The 12,474-nt window shown below is 41.1% G+C and overlaps 1 protein-coding gene across 1 annotated transcript in view; it reads left to right on the top strand.

Annotated features, from left to right (window-relative positions):
- Positions 1-590: 590 nt before the first annotated feature.
- ME2 (malic enzyme 2) overlaps positions 591-12,474 on the top strand; it is a 55,499-nt gene continuing 43,615 nt past the window's right edge. Inside the window, exons 1-2 of the mRNA XM_014846682.3 lie at positions 591-1,156; positions 8,093-8,212. Of these exons, the coding sequence (XP_014702168.1) occupies positions 8,105-8,212 (108 nt within the window). The 5' untranslated portion in view covers positions 591-1,156; positions 8,093-8,104. The remainder of the gene's footprint in view (positions 1,157-8,092; positions 8,213-12,474) is intronic.

Raw genomic sequence — 12,474 nt, 5'->3', positions numbered from 1 at the left:
CATCTTTATTTTAAAATCATCACCACCATACTTTAAGAGCACACAAACTCAATTGCAGTAAAGAATTTTTGGTGATAACATTTCTGATATAAGAATGAAGAAATATCCTTCAATATCATAACTGTGGATAAGTATAGATGTATTAAGGTATGGTCTCTGCTGCTTTCAAGATGACAGGTTAGCATTCCAGTGCTTTTCTGAGAGGGAACATTGAAAATCTATTTATGGTGACTGTGACGGTAGGGATCATTAGTAAATTCCCCGCGGGCCAATAACTGTGCCAGCAGCTGTGGAGAGTGGCACAGAATTTTGCAGAAGAACGAGTCTTAGACACGCAAACAAAAACAGCTCAGAAACATAAACTGTTCCTAAAGCGCGGAAGCCTCGCATTTCCTGGATCCTCCCTCTTCTTCTCCATTCTCCTATCCTGTATCCAGCTCCTAAATCTCCCCCTCCATCCTTCTCTTGCCTCCACTGGCTATCCAGGATGGACCCAAACTCCCAGCCTTCCTCTCGCCTCCTCCTGCCTGGGCGACTGGTACCCACCAACATCCCCCAACCCCACCCGCGCCTGCGCAGAGCCTCTTCTCGCGCGAACGCGCTGCCATCACCCCCAAAAGCCCCGCCAATCCCGGGGATGCGAGGTCCCCGATGAGCCGGTCTCAGCTCTGTTCGTGGAGCGACAGACGTCGCCTGTATCTGCGGACCCCTTCTACTCTCCACGGCGCCTCTCACATTCCTCGGGATCGCGTCCACAGGGGCGCGCGCCCGCCCTCAAAACAAGTAACCTCCAGGAACCAGACGGAGGAAGGTCCTGCAGGGCAGGAACCTCAGCGCGCGAGCCGCGGAGCCTGGAGGCAGAGCCCCGCCCCCGGGACTGGCTTCCTGCCTCCGCATTGGTCCGCGCTCCCGTCAGTCTCCGCCCATGGGGCCGCACCGGCTCTCCTCCCGGCGCCCTGTCCTCACTACGCCGCTTGCTTAGCTTCCTCGGTGGTGTCCGCCCGGTCACGCCGGTCCCACCCTGAGCTGGCGCGGGCTCCGGGAAGCTCGGGGAAGGGGAGGGCCGGGCCCGGCCGGAGCTGAGCATCGCCCGGGTGGGTGGCCAGGCCGCGGCCTCTCCGCCGGCAGCACCACCTGTCGCGGGGCGAGACGTCGGGTAAGGCTCCGGGTGAGGGGCGCGCTGCTGCGGGCGGCCTGCGCGGCGGGCCTGGCGGGAGCTCCGGGAGAGGAGCGGGCGCCGGCCTCCTCCCGCCGTTTCGGGGAGCCGAGCGCGCCCCCGCCGCCGGCTTCCGCGTGTGCGGCCGGCAGGGTCCCGGTGTGGAGGATGGGGGCCGGGGTGAAGGGAAGAGGGTCCCTGAGTAAGGGCTGGGGGCCAGCGGAGCGGTCAGGTCGCGGCGACCCCCAGTTCGACCGTCCGCGGCTCTTCCCCGGCGCCCAGTTTCGGGGCTCGACTTCCCGGGTTCTCGGCTCGCTGGTCCCAGGGCGCCCCCCTCCCGCCCTGAAGTGAGGCCCTTTGGGCTCCAGAATCCCGGCATCTCTTCTTCCCTCGCCTCCCGCGCCCCTTGAAGACCGATTGTGTGGCTCGAAGCTCCTTTATCAGTAGATCTCTTTTTCTGCAACGATGAATTAATGACAGGAGTTGGGCGGTGTGGGTGTGTGCGTTCGTTAGTTCCTCGTTTTAGAGGAAGTTTGTTGCAAGCTAGAAAGTTCTAGGATTCTGTCCATTCATATGAGATGGCATCTGTGGACCAGAATTGGCAGGTGATTCCTTGACGTTGGTAATAACCATCTCTGCTTGTGCGGTGTTATATTTGTGGTCCTGGATTTGACTTTCTTTCTTGGTTCTGAAGATAATTCTAGAAAACTTATGTTGCCTTTTGGTAGGAAGCATAATCAAAATAACAAATCTCAACAGAAGTGCTTCTTTACAAAACGTGTTATCTCATATCTGTTTGAATAATGCTTGTGGCAATCACTTCGAAGCAAAGCAGTTAATAGCATCTTATTTCTTTTAGTGTTGCAATTCATCTTAATGACAACAATGGAAGCACGTGTTAATTGTTAATTATGAGTCAGGCAGTGTGCTCTACATGAATGATCTCAAAATAGTGCTTTGAGGTTGGTACTGTTATCTCCAATTTACAAATGAAGAAACTAAGGCTTGGGAAGATTAAGTCACTTGCCCAAAATCACAGGTTTTAAGTGGCAAAGCCTAGATTCAAACTCAGGCAATCTGATTTATTAGCCTCCACCCCCTCTTCACCTTGTATGCTCCTTAAGCATTGTTCAGTTGCTAATAATTGCAATGGTGTACTCATAAGTTTGGGATTTTTTTCCTGAGGAAGATTAGCCCTGAGCTAACATGTGCTGCCAATCCTCCTCTTTTTTTTTTTTTTTTGCTGAGGAAAACTGGCCCTGAGCTAACATTCGTGTCCATCTTCCTCTACTTTATATGTGGGATGCCTACCTCAGCATGGCTTGCCAAGCGGTGCCATGTCCGCACCCGGGATACAAACCAGCGAACCGAGGGCCGCTGAAGCAGAACGTGCACACTTAACCACTGCACCACCGTTGGGCCCCTGTACTCATAAATTTTTTTTTTTTTTTAAAGATTTTATTTTTTTCCTTTTTCTCCCCAAAGCCCCCCGGTACATAGTTGTATATTCTTTGTTGTGGGTCCTTCTAGTTGTGGCATGTGGGACGCTGCCTCAGCGTGGTTTGATGAGCAGTGCCATGTCCGCACCCAGGATTCGAACCAACGAAACACTGGGCCGCCTGCAGCGGAGCGCGCGAACTTAACCACTCGGCCACGGGGCCAGCCCCCCCGTACTCATAAATTTTGATCTTTAGTGGCCAAGCGTTCTGGAAGTTAGAGAAGAAACAGTCACCCCCCTCACCCCCATGTATCCATATCCATGTATGTACATATACACACACTACAGTATATGTATCTCTATTGCGTGACTATTATAGTTCAGTTACATGTTGCTGTTACATGGTTTGCAGAAATACAGAAAAAAGTTGATCTCTGTCATCTTATTGTATTCGACCTTTAAATAATCCTCTTTGAGCACTGATTTATAACCTGTATCTGACCCTTTTAAGGTAGTCATAAAAACTTAATTAAAAGTTAGGCATGGAGGCCAGAAATGCTGATATTACCTTTATCATATGTTACTGGAAAATGTTGGGCTATGCTTTTGTAGAAGTTCTTCATTCTCTTGAGAATTAAAACATACTCTTGGTCAGTAGTTATTTCTGAGAAAGAATTGCTTACGGCTTAGAAGGTGACTGTGTATAATGTTTTTGTCTTTTAATATATTTATTATGAAAACACATTAAAAAATTCATAAAGGAACTCATTTACCATTTGAGAATTTCTTTTGTAAATTAACTCCTATGTAGTACTGTTCATGCATACCTTGTATTTAATTTCATATAAAACTAAGCTATTCTAAACTATATTCAATTTTGTATTAAGTTAAAGTAAAATAAATTCTGATTTATGTTGGTGGAATTTCAGACAGACTTAACAGCCACATTTTAAAACGTAAATAACACTAAAACGTATGGTGGTTTACTGAGGAACAATGTTAGAGGACAAAATTCACACTAAATATCAAAATTACTCTACATTTGGCTGTATAAAAAGGTAACTATTTTATTTGAAAGTCACCATTTTGATTAGATGGCTGCATATTATACCTCCTTTGATCAATATTTACAAATTTCAAAAGTAATGAAAAATATTATATTGGTTCTGTAGATATTGTTTAGGATGACATTTAATGTTGCCTGGATCCTTATGTCATTCAGATTCTCATTCTTGACCTAGAAATTTATTTTGAAATAGTTTAAATAAATATTAACCATGATTATCCTCATGGCCTCTTAATGTGGATTTCACCTTGGAAGATGTTGATGCAGAAACTAACAGGCATTTAGAAGGCACTTTCTGACCACCTTAGTCTGTTACTACTGATGACAATAATGCTTAGATAACTAGCATTTAGACAGCACTTAGAGGGCACTGTGATAAGCATCTTACGTGGATTATCTAATTTAAATCTTAAAACGGCCCTGTGTAGTAGGTCCTGTTGTTTATCATCCCCGTTTGAGTGATGAGAAGACCGCAACTCAAGGAGATTGTGGTTTACTCTGACTTGCTGAAGATCACAGAGCTAGCAATGGCAAAGCCAGGATTTAAATCCAGCAGTTTGATTCCAGAGCTTGCCTTTGACCACCCTGTTAGACTGCCTGGATATGGATTTTATTGAATAACCCTTTAAGTCAAGTAGTCAAGGTATTTATGATGATGATAAAGCTCTAAGGGCTCATTCCTAGTCACATCTCTGCAGTATAGAATTTCCCCTGCCCTGTTTATCGAGGAGAAAAGTGAGACTTCTGAGTCGGTGGTTTCCAGACTTTTGGACTTCATGAGCAAGTTATAAAAAAAAGTGTGCACACAGGGTGGCAACTCGGACCAGACGTAAGATCAGCAGCTTTGAATTCTGTCAAGGTTAAGAACCTTTTTAAAAAGTACCATCTACCATCCCCATCCTTTTATGAAAGAAAGGACATTTTAATCACCAAAAGGTAGGAAGATCATAATTGCAACATGAAAACAAAGACAGTAAATTTAGTATTATGAAAAACTATATTACATTGTCCTGGTTTTTCCCATTTGGTCACAGACCAGTGAAAAGCATGTCCCAGACTAACACCAATTCAGAGACCGTTTGGGAATGCCTGGGTCACACAACTGATTGCAAACTGGTAATTAGCTGAGTCCAGATTCAAACTCAAGTCTGTCTGACTGCAGAGCTTGTGCTTGTTGCACCAAGTCATGACCTCTCTCTAATTTTGGTCTTGAGTACATTGACCTTCTCCTTTCTACCCCCAAGTAGGGTAGTCTCCAGCAGCCAGTGGCCGGACAGTTTCAGTCCTAAGCCATTTTTAAACACCATCCGGAGAGTAAGTTCCACTGCCTCCCAGGGCAAGGCAGTGTGAGTGACGCACTCGGAGTAGAAACAAGAAACATATGTTAATATCCAAGAAACTCTCAAGCAACTCGATTGTGAATAACAAAAGATACTTCTATCACTCAGGAAATTCCGAGGATTTTTAGGAGCTCTGTACCAGGAACTGAGGACAAAAACCAAACATATTTCTTACTATGTTACAAGTACTGATTACAAAATGTAATTTTTTTCAGATTGTCTTTGATTTAAAATAAAAAGTATTCCATACTATTTTAGGTTTGCCTGCCTCACCAATATACTGCAATACTAAACCAACCTTTTTTTGTGTGTGTGAGGAAGATTGTCCCTGAGCTAACATCTCTGCCAGTCTTCCTCTATTTTGTATATGGGATGCTGCCACAGCATGGCTTGACAAGTGGTGTATGGTCCATGCCCAGGATCCGAACCTGTGAACCCCAGGCCACCAAAGTGGAGCACACGAACCCAACCACTATGCCACCAGGCTGGCCCCTAAACCAATCTTTTGATACCAAAGTTTTAATTGTGATAAATAATGCTATCTCTCCTGGAAGAACCACATAAACATATGATCAATACTACCATTTAAAATTTATTTTGGGGCCTGGCCCAGTGTCATAGTGGTTAAGTTTGTGCGCTCTGCTTCAGCGACCCGGCGTTCACGGGTTCAGATCCCAGGCGTAGAAATATACACTGCTCATCAAGCCATGCTGTGGCGGTGGCCCACATACAAACATAGAGAAAGACTGGCACAAGTGTTAGCTCAGGGCCAATCTTCCTCACCCAAAATAATAATAATAATACAGTTTATTTTGAAATAATTTGAAAGCCTCGATTGCACACATCATACCTTTTGGTCCCTTAATATTTCACTGTGTATTTTCAGAACAAGTATCTCTCTTACATGTGGTTATCAGGTTCACAAAATTTAAAATTGCACACTACTTTTATGTAAGCCACAGTATATCTTCTAAATTTGCCAATTTTCCCAATAATGTCCTTTATAGCATTTTTTTAAATCAGGTTTTGCATTTAGGTGTCGCATGTGTTTAGTCTTCTTTAAATTGGCAATAGTTCCTCAGTGTTTCTCTTTTATGACATGAACATTTTGGAAGAAAACCAAAAACCACAAATCAGTTATTTTGTGGTATGTCTCTCATTATTCTTTATTATCATTATTATTATTATTGAAATCTATTTGACATATAACGTGTAAATTTAAGATGTACATGTTAGATACATTTATATATTATAATCTGATTGCCATTGTAGCGAGAATTAGTACCTCTGTCATGTTACATAATTATTTCTTTTTAGTGGTTAGAATAACTAAGTTCTAGTCTCTCACCAAGTTTGATGATTATAATACAATACTATTGTCTATATTCACTATACGGTACATTAGATCTCTAGGACTTACAGTTCATTGCAGGTTTGTACCCTTAAGCAACATCTGTCCTGTCCCCAACCCCCCTTCCCCGTCTCTTGTGGTTCTTGATGTTCTTATGATCATACAGACTTCTGGGTTTTGTGGCCATATGTAGTACCACATTTTTGTGAAATATTCAGAATAGGTAAATTCATAAAGACAGAAAGCAGATTGGTGGTTGCAGGCAGTGGGGGAGGGGGGAAACTGCCTGTTGGGTACCATATTTCCTTCTGGGATGATGCAGATGTTTCGGAACTAGATAGAGGTGGTCATTGCACAACATGGATTTTCTAAATCCCTTTGAATTGTTCACTTTAAAATGGTTAAATTTATGTTATGTGAATTTTGCCCCTATAAAAATCAACTTTAAATAATCCCAGTGCAGATGGTTTTGCTACACCCCCATATACAGAGGATGAATTTCTCAGCAAATAGAAATTCTGTTAAAAAAAAACTTACTGCATGATAATTTGTAATGATTAAAGAAATAAATGGGCATTGCAAATTGTTATTTGGTAGGAGAATTGATATGCAGATCTATTATATTCCTATCAGTAAATATTTAAGGTTTAATGTACAGTCAGGTGTCGCTTAACAGGGATGCTTTCTGAAAAATACATTGCTAGGTGATTTCGTCGTTGTGCGAACATCAGAGTGTACTTATATAAACTAGATGATATAGCCTACTACACATCTAGGCTATATGGTACTAATCTTATGGGGCCACCATCATTAACTGAAATGTCGTTATCCAGTGCATGACTGTGTTATGTAGAGTTTTCCCATTTTGAAGAATTCCCATATGTTTGTGATGGATGTGAAAGGACAAAAACATGTTTTCTAGCTAATTTGCATGATTTTTTTATATTAAAGAACAGGTTTTCTAAAAACAAAAAAGTTTTAGTACATTAAATTTAAACATTGAATATATTAGGATATAAAAATTCTAAGTCTAGGGACCGGCCCGGTGGCGCAGCAGTTAAGTTCTCATGCTCCGCTTCGGCTGCCCGGGGTTTGCAGGTTTGGATCTCGGGTGCAGACCTATGCACTGTGTATGAAGCCATGCTGTGGTAGGTGTCCCCCGTACAGAGTAGAGGAAGATGGTCACGGATGTTAGCTCAGGGCCAGTCTTCCTAAAAAAATAAAATAAAATAAAATTCTAAGTCTAGATTAAGAATCTGCATAGCTTTTCTTCTTCTGAATGTGTATGCTCCAGGCTTTCCTGTTACTCACTTTTCCACCTTCAAGCTAAACTCCCACACTCGCTTACGTGGAACTCACTTGTCTCTTTACTAACTGTTACCTTGTTTCTTAACATCTCACTTTCTTTCTGTCATAAGTGAAAGATACATACCTTGCCCCACTCATGTGTATTAGAAAAAGGGTAAATGTTTAGCACACTGTAATAGGTAATACGTAAAGAGTAGCAATGATTGTTATCCAAAGACTTAAAGTGGTGTCAGGAAAAGTCAGTCTTTGCCTTCACCTTATTGTTACCTTTTTATGGTCATTAGAACCTGTAGAAACAAATGTATTTTGAAAAAGCCTTTTCACAAGTGGAAAGTTAAGCTTTCTAAATCTGCTTTTGAAAACTGATAGCCGCTGTACATGCAGTTCTGTGATATGCTTCTCATCAGTGGTTTAATTGCTTTGCTTTTCCCAGGTGAAAGAAGAGATGTTGTCTCGGTTGAGAATAGTTGCTGCTCCCTGTACTCTAGCATGTCGTCCTGTTCACACGAAAGAGAAAGGCAAGCCGCTTATGTTGAACCCGAGAACAAACAAGGTCAGTAACACTAATACTAACATACATTTTCTCTCTTCCTGGTAAAGGTTTGTTATATCTTAGACTGATAAAGAATGAAATTTTTGTGTTTTGTAGCTTTATACAAGAACTATTCAGAGGTATTTACTTTTACTACGTGAACTTTTTTTCAGTTTTTTCCACATGGCAAGAATCATGACTGCTTTATATCTCCCAAATTTCACCCTCTACAACTTCCACCACCAGAAAAGGATTGACTTTATTTCCTAGTTCTATCTCAAAAAAAAAAATGCCAAGAATAACATCTGGCCAGGACTTTTGGCCAGATGTGGAATATTTAGATTGACCCAGCTTGAATCAGGTGTTCATCCTGGAGCAGTCACTTGGGCCCTTGGAGGATGGGGTCAAAATTGTAAAGTGAAATGTTATCTAACGTCCACCCCCACCCCACCTCCACCCAACTTTTTGGACACAAATCATTGCACACAAGTGATTTTGCCCATTAATCACACTACTGCTTCAAAGGAGAGGCACCCCTGACCCTTTCTGTACTCTTGGGCCAGAAATGATGGACAATATTGAGACCTAGTTCTGCCTTTGTTCCTTATCCAAGCTGGGTACAGCGGGCAAGTCCTTCTATTTTTTAGTGGCAATATTAAATAGTAAGTAATTCTGGAAAGCCATTTCTTACAGGAAGGGTACATTGGGTTTATTTCTGTGTATGCTGTATATGAAATTTACCTTTTGGGAAAGGTACATTCAGACGAGGATGTGATTTATTTTAAAACAACAGTCATAAAAAATTTGCTAATCTCATCTGTTCCCCATTATGGGAGGGAAATCATTAACTGTGATATGTTTTGAGGGGTTTCAGGCCTACAAAGGGGAATTTGACCAAGGGTCACACACAGCACCTTATCTTTGCATTTTTGGTAGCTGGCACTGCATGAGAATTCAGCAAGCAGTTAGTGAATTAAATGAAGCTTAATGAGGGATATTGTAATCCTCTCTTGTTTTTGCCTCACCTCCCCAAATCTTGCTTGCTCTTCAAGATGCAGCTCATTCAAAATCCAGTTCTGCCGTAGGGCCTTTTCACACCACCCTGGGCTGGAATAATTGCTCCCTTCTCTGAAACCCTGTAGCAGTTTTTATCTTTCTGTTCCTATGGCAAGTAATCGATACATGTTGCTTTGTGCATCTTTTCATGTCTTAAGCTGTCCTTGAAATAACTGACAGTATTTAGGTTTTCATGAATTTATATTTCAGCTTCCTTTTGGGCAAGGACCATTCAGAATTTCTTTGTATCTTTTTACAGTTTCATGGGTATAGTAAACATTTGATAAATACGGTTTTATTTTATTTTTATCCTTATAGAAACTATTTAAAACCTACGTTGGGGGGGGTGTTATAAGAAATTTATAAAGTACCTTAAGCAGCAAGTGAATTTTAAAAGGGAGGATAGCCTAAAATGTATTACAGTACTTCTATAAAGAAAAAATCTAACACTCGGGCCTGAAATCTCTAAGGTTGGATAGCATCTGTATGGTTACCCCATTGAAGGACCGCTTCTGAAAATCCCTTAAGCATCAGGAAGAGATTTTGGTTGTATTTGTTTGTTTAAGAAGGAAGTGATTCCCAATTTGAGGGTCATGGACTCCTTGGGGACTTACCATGTAAAGAAATCAGGTTTGTGCTTCAAACATTGTGGACTAAATTAATAATTTTTCACATATTTATAAATACTGTTTTAAGAGTATGTTGCTGCTATGATTACTAAAATAGTAACTAAAGGCAGTACTGAATTCTTAATCTTTTTAAATGTATTTCTGTAATCACTGTCTACTAAAGGTATACCTGCTATTATGTCTGTAAAACTTTTTTTATTATGGTAAAGCAAATATAATGTACAGTTTACAATTTTTTTTTTTTTTTGAGGAAGATTAGCCCTGAGCTAACATCTGTGCCCATCTTCCTCTACTTTATATGTGGGATGCCTACCCCAGCATGGCTTGCCTAGTGGTGCCATGTCCACACCCCGGATCTGAACTGGTGAACCCTGGGCTGCCGAAGCGGAACATGCGCACTTAACTGCTGCACCACCGGGCTGGCCCCCTACAATTTACAGTTTTAACCGTTTAAAAGTGTACAACTCAGTGACGTTAAGTACATTCAGTCTTGTGCATCCATCACACTATCTAGTTCCAGAATTTTTCATTACCCGACATGGAAACCCAATGCCTAGTAAGCAGTCAGTCCTCATTTCCCCTGTCCCCTCCTCAGCCCCTGGCAACCACTAGTCTGTTTTCTGTTCCTGTGGATTTGCCTATTCTGGCATGAATATGAAATTGTTTATGAAAAGTTTTTTAAGTCCTTATCCTTTAAAGGATTGGACATTTTGCTCAATTATGAGCAGGATGTGAGGTGCTGATTTGTGCTCTGCCACTTGCTAGCCGTGAAACTTTGGCAAATCCTTTAACATCTCTAGGCCTCCCTGTTCTCACTTAAATAATGGAGATAATACAGCATTTTGAAACGTTCAAAGGACTGTACAAGTGTCAAATTGGATTTCTCCTTTCTCCCCATGCTCATTTGGCTAACTTTTCTAATAGGCTTTTGAAACTCAGCTCCGCATCCTTTCCCCTAGGAAGTTTTCGCTGACTCTTCTCCCCTGCTTCCCCACCACACTGGATGGGTTACTCCTCCTGTGTGTTCTTTTAGCGTTCTTGTGCTTACCGCTATTATTACTATGTATCATTCTCTATTGGAATTATCTAACTCCTCCATGAGACTATGACCCACTTGAGGCTAAGGATCATGTCTTATTTCTAGATCCTCAACACCTTACCATTGTACTCAGCACACATAGAACCCTAGTAATGATGGATAGATGGATGGATGGATGAAGGCACAGAAAAAGCCTGAGGTAGTTGATGATGCTGGTTAGTGCAGATAATGAAGCACGAGTTTTGTTTCCAGAAAAGATGTTTGGATTCTTTAGTTGTGTCAACTACTTTTGCAAAATAAGATAGGAACTAGCCTTATTCACAGCTCTTCTTCCAGTGTGCTGACTTGTGTGTTTCCTTGTGGTTTTTGTGTGTTTTCCTTGAGCCTATTTCCTCTTACAAAGTCTTAATTAAGTTATGTATATATTTTTTAAGTATGAATAATTTTAAATTACATTTAAAGTTTTTCAGTTGATGAACGTATTTTTGTTTCTAATTTGTGTATCGAGTTATAAGACCCAGTTCCTATACCAAAGCAACATAAGCTAATTAGAACATCTGATGTGAATAATTATGGGTTTTTCATGAACAGACCTTGCCGCTTAGCTAGAGTTTGCCCCTTTCAGTGCTATTTCATCTTATTTAACACATTTTCAGGAATCTAAAGAAGCATTTGAATGTTCCAGGACTACCTTATACTTGTGAGGAGCTGGCTGCACAGTGCCTAATCGTATTGAAGTTAAGGGAATGCGTTGTATCAATGGATTCTATCTTCTGAATCGGTTGCCTTCTATCTCCTCTGTTTCTCATCACAAATCCAGATCAGTATTAAAGTATCTGAAGGGTTGTTTTAGTCTCGGATTATTTCTGTAACTCTCAGGATATATGTCCTGTTTAGCTTATACAAGACCTAAAGATTTAGCTAAAATGTGCTTTAAAGTATAAAATGAGTACCAATAAACAAATATTTGGTTGAATCATAGAGGAATGAGAAAGTGTATAGTAAATGAATTAGATACTTATTTTTGGTGCAGATTTAAAGCTTTTAGAGGTACTTAGAAATGATACTTTACATTTTAATAATGCTTCCTTAGGACACTTTCTCAAACAGAAAATCTGGGGAGTATTCAGACTACGGGTTCTTATGATTACAACTAAAACTGTAAGCAGTTGCCTGATTAAAGCTGGGCCAGCTCTGAACTCTGTGTAGCCCCCACTGCCAACTCTTTTCACTTTCTTCCAATTCTTCCGACCTGTGGAATGGCTGCTTTGGGAAGAGAAGCAAACGTTTTTATTGATGAAGTGATGTGGGTATCAAAGGTATCAGAGTCCTTCTGAAATCCAAAAGAAATTGAATGCTATTCATATCAACTAGCAATTTTCAAAGCCCTCCTGCCATCTGAATTTTTTATTTTCCTGTTTCCTCCATAATATTAGTGAATCTCTCTTTCAAATCAAATATTTTTTTCAAGGTGGAAGATTGTGGAGACATATTACGAGAGATTCAAATTTATTTCAGCCAAATTTGAATATTCCTAAGGAACTATTTAGAATAACGTA

Source organism: Equus asinus, chromosome 7 (genome assembly GCF_041296235.1).
Source record: "Equus asinus isolate D_3611 breed Donkey chromosome 7, EquAss-T2T_v2, whole genome shotgun sequence".
NCBI lineage: Eukaryota > Metazoa > Chordata > Mammalia > Perissodactyla > Equidae > Equus > Equus asinus.
Note: the sequence above shows the minus strand (reverse complement) of the source record. Positions and strands in the feature narration are given on the sequence as shown.